Raw genomic sequence first — 21,857 nt, 5'->3', positions numbered from 1 at the left:
TTTTGTCAGCAGAGGGCAGTACAACACCGGATGTATGGTTAGTAAAGGGCGCCATTCGTAGAAGTAGACGGGGTGTATTTTTTTTTTTTTTGGAGGGGTGGACTAGTGTGGTCCGATGCTCTGACTATGCCTGAACGCCTACATTTCAGCTTCCTTCCAGTGAACGGCATAGGATCTACAATGTCCTATTAAAGGCGAGGATAAAAGCAGTATTTTATTACGCTGCAACTTTTGACAACACGGCCAAGGTAAAATAACATTGTCATCACTTAGCCGGCTATTGCTATAATTAGCACGTTAGCATTAGCAGGCTCACGTTCCACCAAAATACCGTACGTGACTTTCAAAATGTTACAACCTAGCGCCCTATCCCACTTATTCAAAGAAATATTAACGCTTGTGTTCGTTTTTAAACTGTCGTAACGCGCCGGGGATAGTTTTACTTCTCGCTAAGGGCTGCTTATGCTAGAATAGTTCTTTTATGCTCAATATTGGCTAACAATAAAGCAGCTAATTCTCCTCGTTTATCAAAAGACTCAAAGAAAATCTAGTTGCCTTCTATTTATTTTTCTTAGTTGTATATCAGGAGCAGAACAGCCGTATATAGACAGGCTCACAATTGCCAAACCAAGTCTAATTAAAAAAAACTGTAATTTTCCTAATTTTTCTCAATAAATACTCCCAAATTATATTAGCAGTAACACGCTAAATCTTATTTTTGTGTTTTATGTTTTTCAACAGGTGCCACATTGAAAGTAAATACTTCCATCTATTCCCCCCAGTCTGATGATGGAGCAACTTCAGAACCACCAAGAAAGCAGCTTCGATGGTGATTTTACCACTGGAGGGATTTGCTTCAGCTGTGAACAGATCTTTTCAACTCAGCAATTTTTGGAGGAACACGTGTGCCCTTTTACGAGTCACATCTGCACTTGTGGAACTGAGTTTGCCGCGTACGAAGACATGCTCTCTCACAACGTCACACACGAACCGGGACAACAGGTGCTGCATCACGAAACGATAAAGAAGCGCCGATTTGAAAAGCACATAGAAGAAGAGGAGCAGCTGAAACGTTTCAAGTCGGGTGAAGTTGTCTGGAAGGCGGAAGGTGCTTCGATGTGGGCAAAACAGTCTCCCTCGGCATCAGCTTATAAGACTTCTATTTCGAAACCGACATCCACGGCATCATCTAACGGCGGCCAAGGTGGCTTAAACATGAAGAGTACATTTTCTAGTGTGGGCGCGCCAACAGTGGATCTTTGGACAATTTACCAGCCCGTGGTGTTGGTGGAAACGATCCGTAAGTGGAACCAATGGAAGCCGTACACTTGCGGTAAATGCGGGGAAAGTTTTATCACCAAGCGCACGTTGATTTCACACACCAATACTCACATTGCTGACAAAATCTCTGGCTGCATCGGATGTGGGCTGCTGCTTTCTAGCCGAAAGTTCGTGCCTCGCTTCCACACGTGTAACTTCCCCAACACCACAGCCAAACTCAAACTCATCACAGCCAGACCACTCAATTTCAAGCGTCCCATCACAGAAATAGACCTGACTCAAAGCCCGCTTAAGTCTTCCAATGCGGACAACCAAAAGAGTCAGATGCTTCAAGTCACCTCGGCCTTGCAGTTGAAAAATCTAAACGTGCGAACGTACGGCAAAGTTGCTCAGGGAGTTCGCACCATGCCTACCCAGCCGTTCAAACATGACAATTCCACACTGAACGCCCCGCAGAAAAGCAGCTGGAAGCATTCGCCCTCACCCGTGACAAAGAGCACAAACCTGATCCAACCCGTGGAGACGTCCGCCAGGGGAGCCGACTTCACGTGTCGAGTGTGCCACGTCGTCTTTGAGAGCACTCAGATGTTGCAGAGGCACAAATGTCCCAAAGCCGACGAGTTTTTGGCCAAACACGGCCGCATCGGGAAGATGATCAAGCCCAGACAGGATGTGGTGGTACCCAAGCCCCCTGTGACTCGGGTGAACGGTGAGAGAAGTCACAGGTTCTCAGCGGACGCCAAGAAACAAGTCCCTGCCGACAAAGAGCAAAGCGCGGAAAATGTGGTTACAGCTGACGATATGGAAGATGATTGTTACATTGTGGAAACCGGACAAGAAAAAACATCTGAAATGATCTACCAGGTCACCTCGTCTGTCCCCATCAAAACTTGACCAGGTTGCACATCGTCTGTTCATTCCAAAGGAGTCACATGTTTCCTGACATCTTCTGTACTTTGAAAATACATGTATGTGCTACCTGTTTAGATTTGATAGAATTAAATATGAATTTGATTCTGGCTGCATCCTTTGTGTCGGGACAGAACATCTGAATGCTCCATGTTTTTCTATTTGGACATTAGTTTAATTATGAAGTCAACCAATAATGTAAAGATGATATGTGAGGTGTATTATACATTTCTTTTTCTAAATACAGTTTAGTGTGACCTAAATGTGTTGGGCTTTAAGTTTCACCTCCATGACCATATTCCTTTGGTTCATTTTAAGTGAACGTTGTGTATTATTAAAATGTATTTTTAAATTCTGATGTTTAATTTTTTAATGTAGTTACTGCACTGTTCACCAAATTATCTAACGAGTGATTAATGCATTGTCGAGTGCATTTTAATAACTTTTTCATCACCCTTCGACTTCCACTTGATTTCCAAAATTCCTACAGGACGTGAAGTGCACACTTCATACGCAAGATGTGATAGATATTGTAATGCCCTCGACGCGGACAACCAACGCCTGGTGCAAATTCGTCGCTTTTTATTGAACTGCAAATAATAATTTAGCACATTCATACACGACGGTGGTCACAACTCACGCCCATACACTCTCCTCACACACTTTCGCAGCCCCCTTACCAATATTTCGTGCACTCGTTGATTACGTCATTTCCTGCTCAACTGATGGCCCCGCCCTCACTTCCATAATAAACAATAACAAACCTTCCAATTTACTCTGATGTAGCTTTGTGCCACCGAACCGACCGAGTCAAGTCATGGCAACTCAAAGGTGCTAAAAGATGCTTAAGTCGGGACTGGTTTAAGTAGTCCAGTAGACTAGTGAATGTAGTTGTAGGTTTGTAAAACATTTACGGGGAGCCTTAACGCTGCTTTTTGCTTCATGCTAAGTCGCTAGCAAGCCGTCACTGATGGCTACCAAAGGACCAGTGTTGACACCCACTCAGGCAAGCACTTTGACTATTTTTCAAAGCACTTTGACTATTTTTCAAATAAAAAAATACTCTCACTAAACAATAGCAACAACTAATTATGTCTAATGAAGCCATGACAATTTTTCTTTATCGTCCGTGATTGTTGTTGGCAATTAGCTAGCGTCCTGGCCCATCATATGCATGCAAACGCCTTTGCTGTTTAATTCTGGTTTTGAGATGAATAGCAAAAAAAAGAAAGCTTTAGGAACAAGGCTGCTGTCCTGACATGTTACTCAAAACATTCGGGATGGTGCTGTAAAATTGACTCAGTGAGACGACTGACCTTCTAATCTGTAAATTCTACAGACTCGTTACAGGAGTAAAATTTCCTTAAGCAGGAGTGACCAGTGTAGGCCTGTGTTGATACAATTTTGGTGGTCATTTATAAAAACAACTGAGAAGGGCTTAACAAAAAATGGCATCGAAAAGAAAATCATATCCTGCAGGTTACAAGTTGCATGTAGTAAAATATGCAGCCGAAAACGGTAATCGAGCAGCAGAAAGAATGTTTGGAGTTAACGAGAAACTTGTAAGGGACTGGCGAAAAGCAGAGGTCAGTCTTACTGAAATGAAGAAAACAAAAAAAGCCAACCGTGGGCTGAAAGCTAGGTGGCCACAGATAGAGGAACGACTTCGCACATGGGTGGTTGAACAATGTGATGCTGGGAGACGCTTGTCAACAGTGCAGTTGCATCTCCATGCCCAGGTATTTGCCAAGAAGACAAAAATAACTTTGTAGGTGGACCTTCTCAGTGTTATGCAACGCAATCGCTTCTCTATCCACGCCCAGGTAATTGCCAAGGAGATGAATATCAATGACTTTGTTGGAGGATCTTCTTGGTGTTATCGCTTCATGCAACGCAATCAAGTCTCTATCAGAGAAAAGAAAAAGATGTCCCAAAAATCGCCAGCAGACTTCGAAGTCGACGTCGACAGTTTCCGTGAGTTCCTTGAGAATCCTGTAAGTGAGCACAACGTGACACCAGATCGTATTATTAACATGTACGAGGTCCCCCTCACGTTTGACATTCCCAATGCCACCTTACCGTATTTTCCGGACTATAAGTCGCTCCGGAGTACGTCGCACCAGCCATAAAATGCATAATAAAGAAGGAAAAGACATATATGTTATATTTTCGTTTGCATTTACATGCCTTCATTCATAGCCAAGGTCTGATAAAAATGTGTTTTTGTCTTCTACAGGTGCCTGGAAATACAGAATGTATTGAGGAGAGCCATGATTTTGAAATGAGGGGAGAAAAGGACACATCCATGTAAACCTTGATCTGCATCTCCCTCGTCAGAGACTCTGAAATTCTAAGAGACTCTTCAATCTGAAGGACCTGTTGAGAGCAACAGCCAACCTATTGCTGCCTCGCGATTAGGGATGCAAAGGCTGAAATGGCACCTGCAAGTGTGTGTCACTTGACAACAGGCGATCATGGACTGCCAGTGGAGCGACGAATGAAAAGAGGGCATCCGAGAAAAATAAAACGCTCAAAACTAAAGGACAAAATGTTTACTACTACTTCTGCTGAACTTGTGGCAGATCAACATGATTAAATTAAATATGTGATGTGAGGTGTATTATAAATTTCTTGTTTGTTTTCTAAATACCGTTTAGTGTGAGCTAAATGTGTTGGGCTTTATATTTCACTTCCGCGACCATATTCCTTTGGTTCATTTTAAGGGAACTTTATGTATTATTAAAGTGTATTTTGAAATTCTAATGTTTTTTTTTTAAAAAAAAAAAAAAACTAACTCATCCACAGTACCTGACTCGAAGAGTTTTGAAGAGCATTTACAGATTTTGAAAGTTTGGCTTTTGTGTAGTACTGTATGGGTTTTACAGATAACACGTAATACATTTTTGTTACTTTTGCTATTTTGAGGTTGATGTATTAAGACTCTTTCTGACGAGGAAGACGGTCGTTCTACTCGTACACCAAATTATCTAACGAGTGAGATTAGCGCATTGTTTACTAAATCATCTCGTTGTTGTGCGTCATTTGTCCAGGAGATGGCGTCGTTTAGTAACAACGCTAAACAGGTTCGGATGAGGAGATGACGCTGCGTTTATGTTAAACACGTAATAGAGAAACAGACCTGCAGGATTTCACAAACTCCCAGTTTGAGACACCACCATAACAATGTACGCGTTTAAACAGCCAACTCAGCCTAGCCGTTTTAAATCCAGGTCGAAGTTTGGGATATACCAGAAACTTAATTCCAGATTACTGCGTTCGATTGCCATTTAAATGTCAAGTGGTCTTCGCAGGTCAGCCAAAGTTAGAAAATCCAATCCTTCTATTATACTCGAAGAAATCTGCGGTTATATTTCAATAAATCGACAGTAAAATTTGGGCGCATGTCGAGTGCATTATAATAACTCGACTTCCACTTCAGCTGATTTCCAAAATTCCAACAGTACGTGAAGCGCACACTTCGTACGCAAAATGTGATAGATAATCTCTTATGTAGCTTTGTGCCACCAAACCGAGTCAAGTCACGGCAACTCAAATGTGCTATAAGATGCACAAGTCGGGGCTGGTTTAAGTAGTCCAGTAGACAATGTAGTTGTAGATTTGTAAAACAGTTACCGGTATCCACAACGCTGCTTTTTGCTTCGTGCTAACCATCGCTAGCAAGCTGCCACTGCATGGCCACCAAAGGACCAGTGTTGACTCACCCACTCAGGCAAGACTATTTTTCCAAATTAATACCCTCACCTAACAGTAAGAGCAACTAATTAAGTCGAATAAAGCCATGACAATTTGTCTTCATCGTCCGTGATTGTTGTTGGCAATGAGCTAGCTACCTGGCCCACCATATGCAAATGCCTTTGCTGTTTAATTCAGGTTTTGAGATGGATAGCAAAAAAGAAAGCATTAGGGATGTGACTGTTGTCACTCTACTACATTTGTTATCATTTAATTACTTCAGTTAACATTTCTGACATTTGCTGAACTTTAAAAATTCAGTACAGTATATGAAGATGACAAGACTCCACTGAAATGTTTAATTCATAAAAATGTACACTGTTTATCAACACAATATTACATTGTAGTTGCATTTGTGGCTTTTTGTGCTTTTCATGAATAATTCCTCTGAGATTAAGAGATTATTTTTACCAGGGCAGATACCATTATTAAAGCCCAAGCACATAATTAAAAGAACACCTTCTAATCTCTGTTCATTCTACAGACTCGTGACATGGGGAGTAAAATTTCCTTCAGCAGAAGGAGGAGTGACCAGTATACAGTCTCAGAGTTAACCGCTGTGACATCCCATCCTCGTCGTTCCTTTCCACCACCGACAGACTGCAAAGAGGTAGCTGCTATAGTAGTTTGAAAGACAAATACACAACTGTCCACGTTTCTATTCATCCATCATTCTATTTTGTATTCCACCTACCCTATTCAGGATTAAGGCCATCTTTTCCACTTTCTACATCCTGGACTGGTTGCCAATCTATTCCAGGGCAACCGAGATTAGCTCAATGAATGGGAATTGATCCCACACAGTTAAGAGTACCTGAAAGTCAGCTCTGGGTACCCCCAAACTACTAATAGCCCTTAAATTCAAAATTACTGTTCATGATGATTTCGGTATTTTCCAGACTATAAATCGCTGTTTTTTTTTTCATAGTTTGGCCAGGGGTGCGACTTGTACTCCGCAGCGATTTACGTGTGAAATCATTAACACATTATCATATCATTTCACATTATTTTTACATCACACCGCAAAAGGGTGCCTAGTCCTGTGTTGATAATTTCAACATTGGCGGTAACAACTGAGAAGGGCGTAACAAAAAATGGCACAGAAAAGAAAATCATATCCTGCAAGTTACAAGCTGCATGTAGTAAAATATGCAGCTGAAAACGGTAATCGAGCAGCAGAAAGAATGTTTAGAGTTAACGAGAAACTCGTAAGGGACTGGCGAAAAGCGGAGGTTGCGCTTCGTGAAATGAAGGAAACAAAAAAAGCCAATCGCGGACTGAAAGCTAGGTGGCCACAGTTAGAGGAACGACTTCGCACATGGGTGGTTGAACAATGTGCTGCCGGGAGACGCTTGTCAACAGTGGAGTTGCATCTCCACGCCAAGGTATTTGCCAAGAAGACAAATATAAATGACTTTGCAGGAGGACCTTCTGGTGTTATCGCTTCATGCAACGCAATCGCCTCTCTATCCACGCCCAGGTATTTGCCAAGGAGATGAATATAAATGACTTTGTAGGAGGACCTTCTTGGTGCTATCGATTCATGCAACGCAATCAAGTCTCTATCAGAGAAAGGAAAACGATGTCTCAAAAATCGTCAGCAGAAGTCAAGGACAACAGTTTCCATGAGTTCATTGAGAATCATGTAAGTGAGCACAACTTGACACCAGATCATATTATTAAGCGACATAGAAGAGGAAGCACCGCATTGTCTACCTCCAGAGTTGTTTAAACACAGAGAATGGTTAGGGGCGGTTCCTCAGGACTAGAAAGAGAGTTGCGCCTTTTACCACCCCAGCATCGGGGGGGTGGGGCTTGCACCCCCACCTATACCCTAAATTTTCCACAACAAAACAACAAAAGCCACTACTAAACACGCTCAGAGAGAGTACCCCTGAAGCCAAAATCCAGCGCCGCATGAAGGCGTTGGGGCCAAGACTTCGGGACCCCTGCAGCCCGATTGGGGGGAAATATTTCACACATAAGTCACTCCAGAGTATAAGTCATACCCCCGGCCAAACTATGAAAAAAACTGACTTATAGTCCGGAAAATAAGGTATACATATCTTCTCCTTTAATTAGCATTTTATGGCTGGTGCGACTTGTACTCTGGAGCGACTTATAGTCCGGAAAATACGATACACTTATGTTTTCTTTTCATTTTAATTCGGCTGTTTCCATCAATTATCACTGATACAGTTTGTAATTTTGGTAAACGTTTGAATTGAAGTAAAAATAATTAGTATATTTATAAAATTTTAAACATTAACATTCTCATAAAAGGGAGGGTACCTGCAAAGCGCAAACCTTCGTTCAGGATCCGCTTTCAAAAACTGAAATAATTAGTATCTCTAGATGTAGTTGTGCAACTCCATCCATCCATCTTCTGTACCACTTCTCATTTTTTTAAATATTATTTACTCATCACAAAATGTACATACCCCAAAAAATGTCAGTCTATTAAGTAGATTGCATTTTTACCTGTTGAGCTACACAGTCAGACTTTGTGCTTTTTCAGATTATTTACATTTGTAACTCAACACATGCGTCTGCATTTACATGCTTTCATTCATAGCCAAGACCCGATGAAATACACATATGCTGCTGATGTAACTGTGTTTTTGTCTTCTACAGGTAGCTGGAAATACAGAATGTATTGAGGAGAGCCACAATTTTGAATGGGGGGAGAACATGACAAATCCATGTAGACCTTTATCTGCATCCCCCTCGTCAGAGACTCTGAAATTCCAAGAGACTCTGAAATCTGAAGGACCTGTTGAGAGCAACAGCCAACCTATTGGTGCCTCACAATTAGGGATAGATGCAAAGGATGAAATGGCACCTGCAAGTGTGTGTCACTTGAAAACAGGCGATCATGGACTACAAGTGGTGCGACAAAGCAAAAGAGGACGTCCGAGAAAAATAAAACACTCAAAGGATAAAATGTTTACTACTTCTTGTGCTGAACTTGTGGCGGATCAACACGAAGAGATTGGCGCTGTAACACAAGTGCCAACTTTCTCTGAAAGCTCCAATGCTGAGATTGTGCCCAAGCGTGTCAAAGGTCTCTTCAATGTATTACCTCACAATGAGACTTCTGCAACTTGTGCTGTCCCAGATCACAAACCAGAGGATGGCGTCCCTTTGGTGCCGAAAAAAAGAGGAAGACCAAAAAAAAAGAAAATGGCTGAAAATTTGGTTGACGATCGTGCCAGTCCGACACAAAAACTGAGAAGTCACAAAGGACGTATTTCAGCACCGGTTGTCCCAAAAGAAATGGAGGTTTCTCCGACTCCTAAAAGTAGCACAAAACGTCAAGCCATTGAAAACTTGCAAACCGATCACCAGACCCCTGCTAAAGTTTTCAAAACTGATGTTTCTGCGTCCATGGTAAGCGGTGACACGGACTCTTGGGATATAGCAGAGATGGACAACATGCTGGGTTCAGGTGAAGAGGACCTGCAAAGTCTTCCAGACAAAAACACAGGACAACTGTTATTAAGGCCTGCAGAATGTCTTGCTGTGGAAAGCGATGGTCAGTATCTAGAGATGAACCTTTCCGGGAACAAAGATGACATGTCTCTTGGTTCTGTAGTACGAGAAGCACTTGAGCAAAGGGACAGTGACCACCAGCAGTCTGTAGAACTACAGCAACCAAAAGCAGATGAAGGTGTCACGCCCCAGATCAAGCAAGAAGCTGAAGAAACTTTTTGCACCCCCCAAATTCAACTAGTTGATGTTAAAAGTCTTAAGGAGTCTCAGAGCGATTGCGAAGATTCAAACAATTCTTTCTCTCCTCAGACGACAAAGCCAATTGACAATAATATCGCAACGTCTTCTGAAGACCCACCGAAAGTTCTTGAGATCCCCTCTACGATCAAAGTTGAAAACATAGAAGCATCTTTGGATCATATCGATCCCTTATCGCAGTCAAATAATTGTGCCAAATTGCCCATCAGTTCGGAAGGTCAATACCTCCAACATACCACTTTAAGACGGAGAAAAGGTCGCAAGAGAAGAACAAGAGTCACAGTTTTGTTACGTCACGAGGGCAAAAGTGAAACTCAGCACCAAACAGACTGCAAGAATACAAACGCTGAGGTTGATCAAAACATCATCTACACCCAAAAAGGTTCGAAAACCATGTTGACGTGCGCTATCTGCAACCGCACGTATAAATTTATGTCTCAGTACATCATACATCAACGCGTTCACACCGGAGAGCGACCTTTTGAATGTCCAGAATGCAAAAGAGGTTTCAGCAAGAAATCCAACTTAAACCTCCATCTTAAAACACACATCAAGAATACCTTAACGAAAGAAACCCCGCATGGCAAGAATTTCTCAGATGACCAATATTTTAGCCACACGACGACGCACACTACAGGGACAGAACAAGACATTTCCAAATTTACCGGTGACGAAGAAACCGCCGGGAATGCTTCGGCCTCGGAAAAGAACGAAAGTAAATTGTGCCAATATTGCGGCAAGTCGTTCAAATTCCAGTCTGCCCTCGTAAGACACGAACGTGTCCACACGAGAGAGAAGCCTTACAAATGCGATATTTGCGGAAAAGCCTTCGGCCAGTCTTATTTTCTACGCGTGCATGAGCTGACCCATTGGCCGGTGAAGCGTTACAACTGTACAGCCTGTAAAAAGTCCTTCAGTCACTATAGCAATGCAAAGAACCACACATGTAGACCTCCAGGAGGTCAGCCCAGCAACCTGCTAGCAAAACCTTCACTGACGTACACCTGCCATATTTGCAAGAATATTTTAGACAGCCTGCAGAAGTTCAACAAGCACATGCGAGGTCATATCGGTACGAAGCTATATCGCTGTATGTATTGTGACAAACTCTTTGCTCTGAGGTCGGAGTTCAACGCCCATTGTGGTGTGTGCCTAAGTGAAAAAAATGGCTCCTGTGTCACGGTCAAGGAGGAAGAGAGAATGTCGGTAGTGGAGTACACCGTGTCTGCACATAGGATTTCATCGGAACAGAAATTCAACTGCCTTCCCGCAGATGGCCAATTTGAAAACCGCAAAAGATCGTTACGCCTGAACGGCAATACGGGAAAACCAACTCGCCCTCTTTCCTACTTTGTGTCCAAATTAAACCAACTGGATAACCGATCGGACCCTAGGAATTATTTATGCCCCAATTGCGGTCGCCTCTTCAGGCACATAGGAAGACTCCGGGCCCACATGCTGACTCACGCTCCACATCAGAGCTACACCTGCTCCTTTTGCGGGAAGACTCTTCAAAACTGGACCAAACTGTGGCGCCATCAAAGAATCCACCGACAACGTCGAGGCCGCTTTAAGTGTGTGTTATGCGGCAAAGGATTCCGCTTCGTCCAATCATACAAAGAACATATGAGCGAGCACCCGAGCTTCCGCTGGATCCAGTCTAAACCTCGGACTGTGTCCCTGCCTTATAATTGTGATCAATGCACAAGTCGTTTTAAAACACTGGATTTGTTATTCAGTCACCAACGTTGCCATTTCTCAACACAAGTCATACGCCTAGGACCCGCTTTGGATCAGTCCTCGCACGATCAGTCGACGAGCACGTTAAATCCGACCACGTTTTGTTTTGAATCCGAAAACAACACCCTCATGTCATCGGTCCCAAATGCCCAAAATCCAAAGGACTCCCCTAATTCATCTAAACAAAAGCAGACTAAGACCTCAAGTCCCAGAAACACGGGTATGCGTGAGAAACCCCAGAAGAGGCCCCGAAAAGATGAAAATGTGCTTAAAAAGCAAAAAGCACCTTGGAGATCTACAGAGAGAAATTCATCCCCAAAGAAAGAGTTTTTGCAAGACTTCATCTGTGCCGTGTGTGGCGATGAGTATAAGTCCCTCTCGGACCTTCATAGTCATTATATGCAGCATGCGCGAGGCGAAGTGTGACTGCCTAAAATTTGATTTTCAGACATTCAAAGCGTTTTCATTTATCGTGAATTGTGTTTTTGTTATATTTTTATAACATGCACCTTTGAATTTATGTTCAAGTGCCAAATACTGTATTTTTTGTCACTTTATGCTGAAAGGTGTTATACTTTTATAACATGCATCTTTAGATTTATTTTCAAGTTCTGAATACGTTCATTCGTAAAAATCTTGTTGAAAATGTAACTCAACTCGGGCATACTTATTATTTCGACGTGACGTCAAAAATTGACCTTGAAACTCACTCGCTGACCATCTAGTTTGATAGCTGTCTGACTACATTTTGACTGGATTAACCCCTGACATTTACAAAAATTATTGTACATGGGTAGTGCTACACTTTATCATCAATAAATGTTCGTTCAGATTTCCATTGTGTCACCGTTTGGCTTTTTTTTTTGGGAATGCTTGGAACATACAGTAGAATTGTGACACAAGTGTGAGCTTTACCATTTATTTTCATGAAACAGTTTGCTGTACTTTAACTGGTTCATGGAACAAATGTTCCAAGAAGCAATGTCATTAGTTGGAAGACATGGTGCTGCGAATCCAGGAGTTGTAGTTGCAGACTTTGGCGTAGACGCCAGGCTTGTTCCTCTCGGCGCAACCGTAACCCCAGGACACGACACCCTGAAGCTGGCCGTTGCACACCACGGGGCCACCGGAGTCTCCCTGCACAGGTACAAAATACAAATCACAATTGATTTGTTCTCTTGAAGAATGTGTTGTGTTTTTGCTCGTACCTGGCAGGAGTCTTTGCCTCCCTCCAGGAAGCCAGCGCAGAACATGTTGGAGGTGATCTGGCCAGGGTAGGCGTTTCTGCAGCTGCTGTCGCTCAGGATGGGGGCATCCAGGCATCTCAGACGATCAGGGTAGTTGTCTGAAGAGGAGGGAAGATCACACGTGAGGGTCGGCACATGAAGTGGTTCCACGAGAGGGTTTTGACTGACTTCCAGATCCGCTCATGTTGCCCCATCCAGAGATCAGACAGCGGGTGCCTGAGCCGGCACAGCTTGAGGGCAGGGACACGGTGCGCACGTAGCTGTTCAGGGTGGCGGGCTTGCTCAGCTTGATGAGCATGATGTCGTTGTCCAGGTTACGGCTGCTGTATCTGGGATGTCTGATGACCCTGGCAGAGCTGATGAACTGCTCCGTGCCCTCGTTGACGGCAATGTTGTGCTCGCCGAGACGCACCTGGACACGACTGCAGGGAAACGCACCCGACGGGTCATGTGGAGTTTCAAGTCATGCAAAATGATGATGTCATAAGTTCACTTACGACTTGTAGCAGTGAGCAGCAGACACCACCCAGGTGCTGGAGATCAGGGAACCTCCGCAGAAGTGGTAGCCGGCGTTCAGAGAAACCTGGTAGGGTACAGAGTTCTTTCTGCACTCGTATCCTCCGACAATCTTGTCGTCCTCATCATCGATGGGAGCGGCAACTGGTTGAATTCCAGAAGGATCCAGCAGTTACGTAAGAGTGACTGATCATGAAATAATATTCATATGTCAGATGGATACTTACAAGCCACTGCAAACAGAGCCAGAAGAATGAAAGCCTTCATGGTGATTCTCGTCTGAGCCTCAGTGTCTGCTCAGATCAGGTGCAGGTCCTTTTAAAGCCTGATGCCTGGCCTCGATCTGACACGTGCGCCCATTTTTTTTTTTTTTAAACATATGCACTCTTATCTTCTCAAGTTGCGTGTGAACGCACACCTGGAAAGCAGCAGCTACATTTTTGATATCGTGAGCGTACCTTTGCATTTTAATATATACTGTACCCGAACGTATGAGCAAAAATGAACACTTTGTGTGCAGCAAATATATTAGCCGACTCAAACAGCCATTTTGTGATAATGTAGTGACACTGTGACTTAATTGGACATTTTTAATGTGGAATTTTCTCACGCTGTACGGATAAATGTGTGTTTTGTTCAATTAAAAAAAAAAAAAGGTATTTTATTTGGCTGTACAACAAGAGGCATTTTGGAAACCCGATTTGAACTTTTGTTGGTAACAATTCTTTAATCATCGGATAAATAATAATTAAATGCAAGACTAAATTGGATGTGCCATGCCAACCAAGTTGTTTTGCAACATTTGAACAGAGATTTGCTTACAAGAAAAACACTTTTACATTTTTGGAACAGTAATCGGAAAAGAATTTGACATGTCAAAGGGTAATGTTTATGATTTGAAAAGCTTTTCACTTCATAATTTGTAATTAGAGTGTATTCCGACTGTGTTAATGTTTCTGAAAACAAAGTTGTAAGTGGCCTTTGAGTCAAACCTAGTTTTTTATTGTTCATTAACTTAAATTTTAAATGCTTGACAAAGTTTACATTTCTGTTTTAACAACTATAATCACACAATTTGCTCATTTCAAGAAGTATCTTTACATTTTATTCTGTTTTGTTTTATTCATTTAAATGTTGGTGTTTATAAATACCTTTTGTATGTATTTCTTTTTGGATGGCAGGCGTTGCATTACCACAACCGTTTATGCTTCATTTCATAATTTCATCTCTATTCGTTTTATAAAACCTGGCAATCTGTCATACTCTAACAAATTATTGTGTTAATGACTCAGTCAGCTGTAAAAGCTTTATTCAACTTATCTACATTGGTGCAGAATTAATACCTGCATCAGATTATCTGAACATACTAAAAGCCCAACACGTGGCCACTTGGAAAGAGACAGAAAATTCAAGTAATATTAGATTCTTTATTGCAAACAAGGTATGATGTCATTTACATATAGTAACACGTGGATTGATGGTTTCTTCACGCCAACATTCTTTTCTTTAGTTGGAAGACATGGTGCTGCGAATCCAGGAGTTGTAGTTGCAGACTTTGGCGTAGACGCCGGGCTTGTTCCTCTCGGCACAACCGTAACCCCAGGACACGACACCCTGAAGCTGGCCGTTGCACACCACGGGGCCACCGGAGTCTCCCTGCACAGGTACAAAATACAAATCACAATTGATTTGTTCTCTTGAAGAATGTGTTGTGTTTTTGCTCGTACCTGGCAGGAGTCTTTGCCTCCCTCCAGGAAGCCAGCGCAGAACATGTTGGAGGTGATCTGACCAGGGTAGGCGTTTCTGCAGCTGCTGTCGCTCAGGATGGGGGCATCCAGGCATCTCAGACGATCAGGGTAGTTGTCTGAAGAGGAGGGAAGATCACACGTGAGTGTCGGCACATGGAGAAGTGGTTCCACGAGGGGGTTTTGACTGACTTCCAGAGCCGCTCATGTTGCCCCATCCAGAGATCAGACAGCGGGTGCCTGAGCCGGCACAGCTGGAGGGCAGGGACACGGTGCGCACGTAGTTGTTCAGGGTGGCGGGCTTGCTCAGCTTGATGAGCATGATGTCGTTGTCCAAGTTGCGGCTGCTGTATCTGGGATGTCTGATGACCCTGGCAGAGCTGATGAACTGCTCCGTGCCCTCGTTGACGGCAATGTTGTGCTCGCCAAGACGCACCTGGACACGACTGCAGGGAAACGCACCCGACGGGTCATGTGGAGTTTCAAGTCATGCAATGATGTCATCATAAGTTCACTTACGACTTGTAGCAGTGAGCAGCAGACACTACCCAGGTGCTGGAGATCAGGGAACCTCCGCAGAAGTGGTAGCCGGCATTCAGAGACACCTGGTAGGGTACAGAGTTCTTTCTGCACTCGTATCCTCCGACAATCTTGTCGTCCTCATCATCGATGGGAGCAGCAACTGCAATGCAAGCACAACATTGTTTCCTCAAGAATAAAATAGATCAATTTCCACACAAGTGGAGCGAATACTCACAAGCTGCAGCGCACAAGGCGAGGATAATGAAGTACTTCATGACTGTGTTCTGGATTGGACCGACACAGTGGATCAACGGGATTGGTGGGTTTATATACTTCTCGACTGTCAACTCTGTCATTTCTTTATCTCAGACCTGCTCAAGGACTTTCCCATGACCTGTGCCAAATGATTAAACATTATCCCACCTGGGAAGCACACCAGCATGGTCTTGGATATTTTCCATTGCCAGTATCTAAATGGACACATGTGAGTACAAGTATTTAAGAACACATAGGCCAGATAGTTTTGGACCTCTGCCCCTTAAAAAAAATCTATTTAGAAATTAGATTTTTTATTTACTTTGGTTACTTTGGTATACCTATATAAAATATATGTGAATATTTATATATAATAATATTGTGCATTAATTTGCATTCATTTATATGAATATAAGAATAATGTACAAGGGGGGGGACTGCCAGGGGTTCAAGTGAATTCAAATAAATTACAAGTTAAACAAATGTGTTTTTTTTCTCCCTTGTGTTGTGATTCAGATTAAACTGTGTCTTTATTAGGATGCTTCCTTAAAAAAAATGACAATATCCCCCATTTATATATAGCAATTATTAGTATATTATTATATTGATTTTTTCCCTTCATCTTACTACAACGAACATTAGCAATCTGCGTCTATAAAATACTAGGGGGAGAAATTTATTTTAAAGAGTATATTTAACTCCTATAGGTACTGCATCAAATAGAACGGCACATCCTAAATGTAATTAACGGCGCACTCCATAATGACGTCATCAAAAAGCGACTGTCTCTGGTTTGTGTACCAGCCGTCGATAATAGCTGCGCCAATTGGGTTTTGCCTCCCCCTTCTCTCCTCCACGCGTCGTTATCATGAGGTAGGAATAACACAAATTCCAAGATGTTATAATAAGAATAATATCCGCTTTGCTATTTGTGACATTTCCAACCTGCACCTTTGACAGAACGTGTGCTAGCATGTTAGCTAGAGGCTAGCCCCTTCCTGCTTCTGTCAACGTCTGCCCGGTGTGCAACCGTTGCGTGGAAATACGTCGGAAAGCAACAACGTGGCCCTTTTTAAGCGTTTTTTGTATTTATCAGTGGTGCGCATGTTTAGCGTGTCATGTCTGTTTGTTGTCTTTTAGCGTCGGAGGGGATCCTCAGGGTAGGATGATGCAGCGCTGTCAAAACAGCTGGGCGGTCAGATGAACACAACACTAGCCCATTTAAGTCCATTTTTATTAGCACGGGGGTTTACAAACTAGTGTCTGGGACCTGGATATGTTTTAATTTGGTGGTCCAAGTATACATTGGATTGATCAAGCATACAGCTTTTAAATCCAAGCACCTAATTTCAAATAGTGTAACTTTGAAATAATGACATTTATACCGCTGCGACTATCCTTAAAGTTACCAGGAATGGTGAATTAACACTTTCCAAGATGATCGCTGCATTATAGCAGTGGCTGGAATAAACACAGCTCTGTTTTGTTGGCACAAAAGTTGCCAGCTGTGCATTTAGTACCTGGACCTTCCACCACTATCATATCGATACTATAGAAACCATCAATACTTATCAAAAATGCAGTATAACAGCATATAACTGTACCAAGTGCATCATCTAAAGCAGATCGGAATTCATACGCATCTAATAACAAAAGCATACAGCATTTAAAGAAAATACATCATTTAAGATAAGTGGAAGAGAATGAGTAGACATTATACTCACTATGGATGGTGATGATTATTTTTGTTCATGTGTGCTGATCACTACAGATGTGGTTATGCTAAGTCGAACTTGACTTGTTTTGACCAACTAATTGTCACGGGAAAATTTGTATTCTAATTACTTGAACATGCAATCATGTTGTAAATATAGATAAATCAGAAGAATCAGTACTAGTTATCCTGAAGATCCTGGGCAGATTAAATTGACATGGCAACAAATAGTGTTTGAATCTGATTGGACTAAAAAAAAAGAGAAACGATGAAATTAGAATGGACTGATGGAAATAGATGGAACAAATATTAGAATTTAGGTCGTAAATGTTGCCCAGATATTCTCAGAGTACTTAGCCTGGCAGAGAAGACCTTGCTGGTTCTGACCTTCCAGCACTATAGTGCAGTGATTTACAATGTCTTAGACAGTATCTGCAGCAATCCGGTGTTAATGGGGCCACACTCGTCAGCACCAGAATTGACCGCCCAGTCAGTTCTACGCTAAAACCGGCCCCTGACCCATGACGGAATACTGCGAGGACGGGGGGCTGCTGTATGAGCAATCTCCTCCCATGCACATCAAAGTGGAGTCTCCCGAGGGACTCTCCGCAGGGGGGGCTTCTGACAACGGCTTCCCCAGGGATGATGACGACTCGGAGGGCAGCTGTGACCAGAGCAGTGGACCGCACGGGGGGTTGCCCTTCAATGTGGTAGTGGTGCACCCCAAACTCATGGCGCCGGGCATGTCCTCAGACGACCTCTTGTCCATTGAACAAAGTAAGCCACCACTGACTGCTCAACTTGTGCCTTGTGGAGGAAAAAAATCACGTTTAATTTAAATTAAATGCCACACTTGGTCTATATTTGCTCCCCCGAAACTATTTTTCCGACTTTTTTCCTCCTCACTTGTCATTCGCATCACTATAAATGACGAATCGAAGCATCCCTACTTGACTATTTTCCTTTTTTGTTTATGTTGTTGGTTGCGCTCCTTCCAGACAGAGCTATGTCAGCCGCACTGGCTGCCAATGGCGCAGGCAAAAGAAAAAGTCGCTTCAGTGGCGCCGAGCTGGAGGTATTGGTGTCTGAGGTGACGCGGTGTGAAGGAGAGCTGTTCGGCCCGGCGGGGAGGCTCCGACGGCGCGAGAGGGAACGCATTTGGGCCGGAATCCTCGAGCGGGTCAACGCCGTGTCCAGAGTTCCACGCACGCTTCGGGAAGTCAAAAAGCGTTGGGATGACTTAAAGAGACGCAACGGCGGTCGACTCGCGGACGCCCGCCACCGAAGCTGGACTCTGCCTTCCAGCAGAGCGGTGATGCTCGGACAGTCTTCCCAGTCCAGTCCAAGGCTTCAACACGGCAAGCAAAAGCAGAGCTCGAGGCCAAAGCCCACTTTCACGTGCTTTCCTGAGTCAGACACAGGTAAAGTAGATGCAAATCATGTTTCACATGAAAAGTTGTAACTATACAGTGGGCCTTGCTTACAAAAGATATTTTACGTTCAGGATTCGGAGGAGAGGGCTCTGAGAAAGATGCTTTGGACAAGGATGATGACAATCCAGAGCACGAGAGAGACGTTGGGGTTCCCGACTGTGACGATGAAGACAACAGCATGGAAGACAAACTGGGCCTCGGGTTAGGCCTGGGCATTGGAGCCCCTCCGACCTCAGAACGATGGCTGCCTCCCTCGCCGCTGTACAGCGCCCCTTTCCTCAACGGCAGCCCGGAGCCCAACAGTCCTCAGCCGTCGCTAGGAGCTCAACAGGGTCCTCTGGAAGCCCCACCGCGCGGCTCCTGGCTCGAAGATGAGCTACGAGGGCTGGGAGAAGCGGCGATTCAGCTCGGAAACGGCGTGGACAAGAGCCTGCGGGAATTCGCCGACTGTTTCCGACAGGACATGCGAACGCTGGTGGCGTCGCAAGAGGCGTTGGCGCTCAGTCTCCAGCAAAACAACGTCCTCCTGCAGAGGCTTTTGGGCGTGCTGGAGGCGCAGCAGCAACAACAATGCGTGCAGCAAACGCAATACACGCAGCCATCGCAGCAGCAGCAACAACACGCGGAACAACATTTGCAGCAACATATGGAAGTCCCGCAGCACATAGTCCAACAGCAACACAAACTACATCAGCTCCAGCTCACTCTGCATTCGGACAGCCCTTCGGCTGGATCCGTGGTTCCCTCGCCGTCGTCGCCCGACCTCCAAGCCGCTTTTCCCTCGCATCCACCGGCAGGCGTGAACGGCTGCGCGCAGAAACCCCGGCGAGGAAGAGCTTTCGATCACAGGCGCAGGAGACGACGCTGAGGACAGAAGCGACCGTCTGATGTTTAAAAGCACACACTTTGCATACTGTAATTTGATCAATAAGGATGTGACGGTGAATCTTCTTTTATCCCTCCTATTGCTGTAGTATTTGGAGTTTTGCTTCAGAAAATACCCATTGCACTTAAACGTTGTCCTTAGAAAGAACTTTTAGACGTGAGCTTATAGGGTGGCCTTAAATGTAACTACATATTCGTATGCTATCAAACGTCCTGACAAATTGAGTTGAGGAACAACTTGACCCCTTTAGACACATTTTTAGAGCTTGTGCTGAATAAATAACATTGTCGAACTTTTGAGGAGTAGGCTAGTATGGTAAGTAGGGCTGAACAGTTTTGAAATATGTCATTTCAATATTGCATCAAAAATCCGGCTGAACAACAATTCAACAAGTCATCAAATTATAACAGAAATACATATATGTGGCTTTTTCCATCTTTATTGCAGTCTTTTGCGATTTGAAAATTGCATTCTACTACTACATTCTACGCTATGTGTCGATTTGAATACGATTCATTGTTCAGCCCTAGTAGCCAACAATACTACTCCCAGAGAGTTGGAATATTTAGCTTTCAGGGGAAATTTCAGGATGAACCGACAATACACTTTAACCTTTACAGGTTAACTTCATTTGCCCTTTTCCAAGCTTTTGAATGGACACGTTCCATTGTTCAGTCTTTCATTCTAGTATACACACCTTGCTGTTTCTAGTCTTACAGGGAAGTGGCCACTGAGTTTGTCGGTCCCATTCTGCAACAGAGCTGCAGAGAGACCGGAAGAGTCACAGAAAGGCACAATGCATTTGGCCAAGCCATTGTGAAAGTTTACAAGTGTGATTATGTTCTCGTGTAAAAGTTATTGTGCATTTAAGTCCACACTGAAATTTCACCCTACAGCCCAATATGCCAATATTTTGTGGGTATTGTATGTTGTATTTCAACTGCTGTTGTAAGTACCAGCTAATGTATGCCTGTGTTTTAACAGTTCCATGGTGAATACTTTTCCAGCTTTGACAACACATTAAAAATGTGTTGGGTTCAATGCATTCTGAGACAACAACAACAAAAAATAACACCCGTTTTTTGCTTGTATGCACCATCAAGAAAAGCGTTTGCATCACCATAGGCTTGAGTCAAATTCTTAGGATGGTATAAGAACATACGTAAATATGTAGGGCAAAATATATTCCTGCATGCAGTGCAATTTGTGTGTGGATTGTTGTCTAAAACCACATATTGCTTTCATATTTATAGTTTTGCACAACCTATATTTTGTAGATATATAATGTATTAACACAAATAAAAGTAAGACTGGTTGATCACATCTGGAATTCTAACAATTTATAAAATGTAAAGTAAGAAAATTCTCTATATATTTTAAAGGAAACAGGTCTTCAATAATTTCACTATCTTGTGACTTTTCTTATTGTTAATTTTGTTTTCAAAGACGTTACTACAAAAAAAAATTAGCTCGCTTGTCTATGCTCCGCCGAGTTTTAATTTGAAATATCAGCGCGCATAAACGTCATTTCCGGTGTTGTGCTCGATTTGGTTCCCCCGTGAGATTTTGTTCCCCCTGCCGCGGGAGCGCGCACAGCTTGTTTGGAAAGCGAAAAACCGATGCCGTACGGCGTCGTACGGCGTCAGCACTATGTTGTTTTCAATAAAAACATGAAGAACTCACGTTTGTGTCAGTCAATTTTAATTTTTATAAGGGATTATTGTCATTTGATGTCTTTAAATTCATCCGCGTTCTGCCATTGAAGCGGGGTGCATTCAAAGACCAGTCGTAAAGACGGAACACTCACTCACTTCACCAAAAAGCAAGGATATAATTACGTGAGCTCTTTGCATAAACCTCGATGCAAAGAAACTCCTCCTTTTGGGTACCGTTACATGCTACAAGGAGTATATATTACAAAGGAGACTTTATTCTTAATTGTAATCATCATTCATCCATCCATTTTATTACTCAGGTATTTTCAAAGCAAATTAATATTGTTGCATTTATTAATTTGCTTTAAAATGACAGCGCAATATAATTAAAAGCTGACACTCTAGCAATGTCAAACGTGTTAGTTTAAGAAAAAGCCAAGATTGTGATCAA

The 21,857-nt window shown here is 43.1% G+C and overlaps 5 protein-coding genes across 8 annotated transcripts; 3 read left to right on the top strand and 2 right to left on the bottom strand.

Annotated features, from left to right (window-relative positions):
- The first annotated feature begins 66 nt into the window (after window positions 1-66).
- On the top strand, window positions 67-2,295 carry LOC148392027 (uncharacterized). The gene is made up of 2 exons (XM_088387712.1): window positions 67-248; window positions 742-2,295. The coding sequence occupies exon 2, from the start codon at window positions 787-789 to the stop codon at window positions 2,173-2,175; it is 1,389 nt and encodes a 462-aa protein (XP_088243838.1). The 5' UTR covers window positions 67-248; window positions 742-786; the 3' UTR covers window positions 2,176-2,295.
- Window positions 2,296-2,936: 641 nt separating this feature from the next.
- On the top strand, window positions 2,937-12,271 carry LOC148392026 (uncharacterized). 4 transcript variants are annotated; one of them, XM_088387705.1, is made up of 5 exons: window positions 5,278-5,920; window positions 6,428-6,553; window positions 6,647-7,328; window positions 7,424-7,588; window positions 8,578-12,271. In XM_088387705.1, exons 3-5 carry the CDS (start codon window positions 7,038-7,040, stop codon window positions 11,857-11,859), a joined length of 3,738 nt encoding a protein of 1,245 aa, XP_088243831.1. In that variant the 5' UTR covers window positions 5,278-5,920; window positions 6,428-6,553; window positions 6,647-7,037; the 3' UTR covers window positions 11,860-12,271. The 4 variants fall into 4 exon arrangements, with proteins under 4 accessions (XP_088243834.1, XP_088243833.1, XP_088243832.1 ...); XM_088387708.1 differs by lacking the exons at window positions 5,278-5,920; window positions 6,428-6,553; window positions 6,647-7,328; window positions 7,424-7,588 and adding exons at window positions 2,937-3,929; window positions 4,014-4,184; XM_088387707.1 differs by lacking the exons at window positions 6,647-7,328; window positions 7,424-7,588 and having other exon boundaries at window positions 5,276-5,501.
- A 67-nt stretch (window positions 12,272-12,338) lies between these two features.
- Window positions 12,339-13,563, bottom strand: LOC148392025 (trypsin-3). The gene is made up of 5 exons (XM_088387716.1): window positions 13,424-13,563; window positions 13,178-13,340; window positions 12,849-13,102; window positions 12,642-12,778; window positions 12,339-12,570 (listed from the first exon to the last, which is right to left on the bottom strand). The coding sequence occupies exons 1-5, from the start codon at window positions 13,461-13,463 to the stop codon at window positions 12,421-12,423; spliced, it is 744 nt and encodes a 247-aa protein (XP_088243842.1). The 5' UTR covers window positions 13,464-13,563; the 3' UTR covers window positions 12,339-12,420.
- Window positions 13,564-14,603: 1,040 nt separating this feature from the next.
- LOC148392024 (trypsin-3-like) lies at window positions 14,604-15,840 on the bottom strand. Its single transcript, XM_088387715.1, has 5 exons — window positions 15,699-15,840; window positions 15,461-15,623; window positions 15,134-15,387; window positions 14,924-15,060; window positions 14,604-14,852 (listed from the first exon to the last, which is right to left on the bottom strand). Exons 1-5 carry the CDS (start codon window positions 15,817-15,819, stop codon window positions 14,703-14,705), a joined length of 825 nt encoding a protein of 274 aa, XP_088243841.1. The 5' UTR covers window positions 15,820-15,840; the 3' UTR covers window positions 14,604-14,702.
- Window positions 15,841-16,460: 620 nt separating this feature from the next.
- On the top strand, window positions 16,461-21,433 carry LOC148392023 (uncharacterized). Its single transcript, XM_088387711.1, has 4 exons — window positions 16,461-16,591; window positions 16,859-18,209; window positions 18,431-18,853; window positions 18,937-21,433. The coding sequence occupies exons 2-4, from the start codon at window positions 17,954-17,956 to the stop codon at window positions 19,731-19,733; spliced, it is 1,476 nt and encodes a 491-aa protein (XP_088243837.1). The 5' UTR covers window positions 16,461-16,591; window positions 16,859-17,953; the 3' UTR covers window positions 19,734-21,433.
- Window positions 21,434-21,857: the final 424 nt, after the last annotated feature.

This window comes from Syngnathus floridae, chromosome 10, assembly GCF_059516105.1.
Source record: "Syngnathus floridae isolate MCC-2025c chromosome 10, RoL_Sflo_1.0, whole genome shotgun sequence".
NCBI lineage: Eukaryota > Metazoa > Chordata > Actinopteri > Syngnathiformes > Syngnathidae > Syngnathus > Syngnathus floridae.
Note: the sequence above shows the minus strand (reverse complement) of the source record. Positions and strands in the feature narration are given on the sequence as shown.

Coding starts and splice junctions, on each gene's coding strand:
- LOC148392027 (XM_088387712.1), top strand. CDS start 787: ATGATGGAGCAACTTCAGAACCACCAAGAAAGCAGCTTCGATGGTGAT.
- LOC148392026 (XM_088387708.1), top strand. CDS start 3,639: ATGGCATCGAAAAGAAAATCATATCCTGCAGGTTACAAGTTGCATGTA. Junction 3,930..4,013: donor AGTTGCATCTCCATGCCCAG/GTATTTGCCAAG, acceptor ATCCACGCCCAG/GTAATTGCCAAGGAGATGAA. Junction 4,185..8,577: donor GTGAGTTCCTTGAGAATCCT/GTAAGTGAGCAC, acceptor TGTCTTCTACAG/GTAGCTGGAAATACAGAATG.
- LOC148392025 (XM_088387716.1), bottom strand. CDS start 13,463: ATGAAGGCTTTCATTCTTCTGGCTCTGTTTGCAGTGGCTT. Junction 13,103..13,177: donor GCTGCTCACTGCTACAAGTC/GTAAGTGAACTT, acceptor GTTTCCCTGCAG/TCGTGTCCAGGTGCGTCTCG. Junction 12,779..12,848: donor CAACATGAGCGGATCTGGAA/GTCAGTCAAAAC, acceptor CCTCCTCTTCAG/ACAACTACCCTGATCGTCTG.
- LOC148392024 (XM_088387715.1), bottom strand. CDS start 15,819: ATGACAGAGTTGACAGTCGAGAAGTATATAAACCCACCAATCCCGTTG. Junction 15,388..15,460: donor GCTGCTCACTGCTACAAGTC/GTAAGTGAACTT, acceptor GTTTCCCTGCAG/TCGTGTCCAGGTGCGTCTTG. Junction 14,853..14,923: donor GAGGCAAAGACTCCTGCCAG/GTACGAGCAAAA, acceptor GTACCTGTGCAG/GGAGACTCCGGTGGCCCCGT.
- LOC148392023 (XM_088387711.1), top strand. CDS start 17,954: ATGACGGAATACTGCGAGGACGGGGGGCTGCTGTATGAGCAATCTCCT. Junction 18,210..18,430: donor CCTCTTGTCCATTGAACAAA/GTAAGCCACCAC, acceptor CGCTCCTTCCAG/ACAGAGCTATGTCAGCCGCA. Junction 18,854..18,936: donor CTTTCCTGAGTCAGACACAG/GTAAAGTAGATG, acceptor TTTTACGTTCAG/GATTCGGAGGAGAGGGCTCT.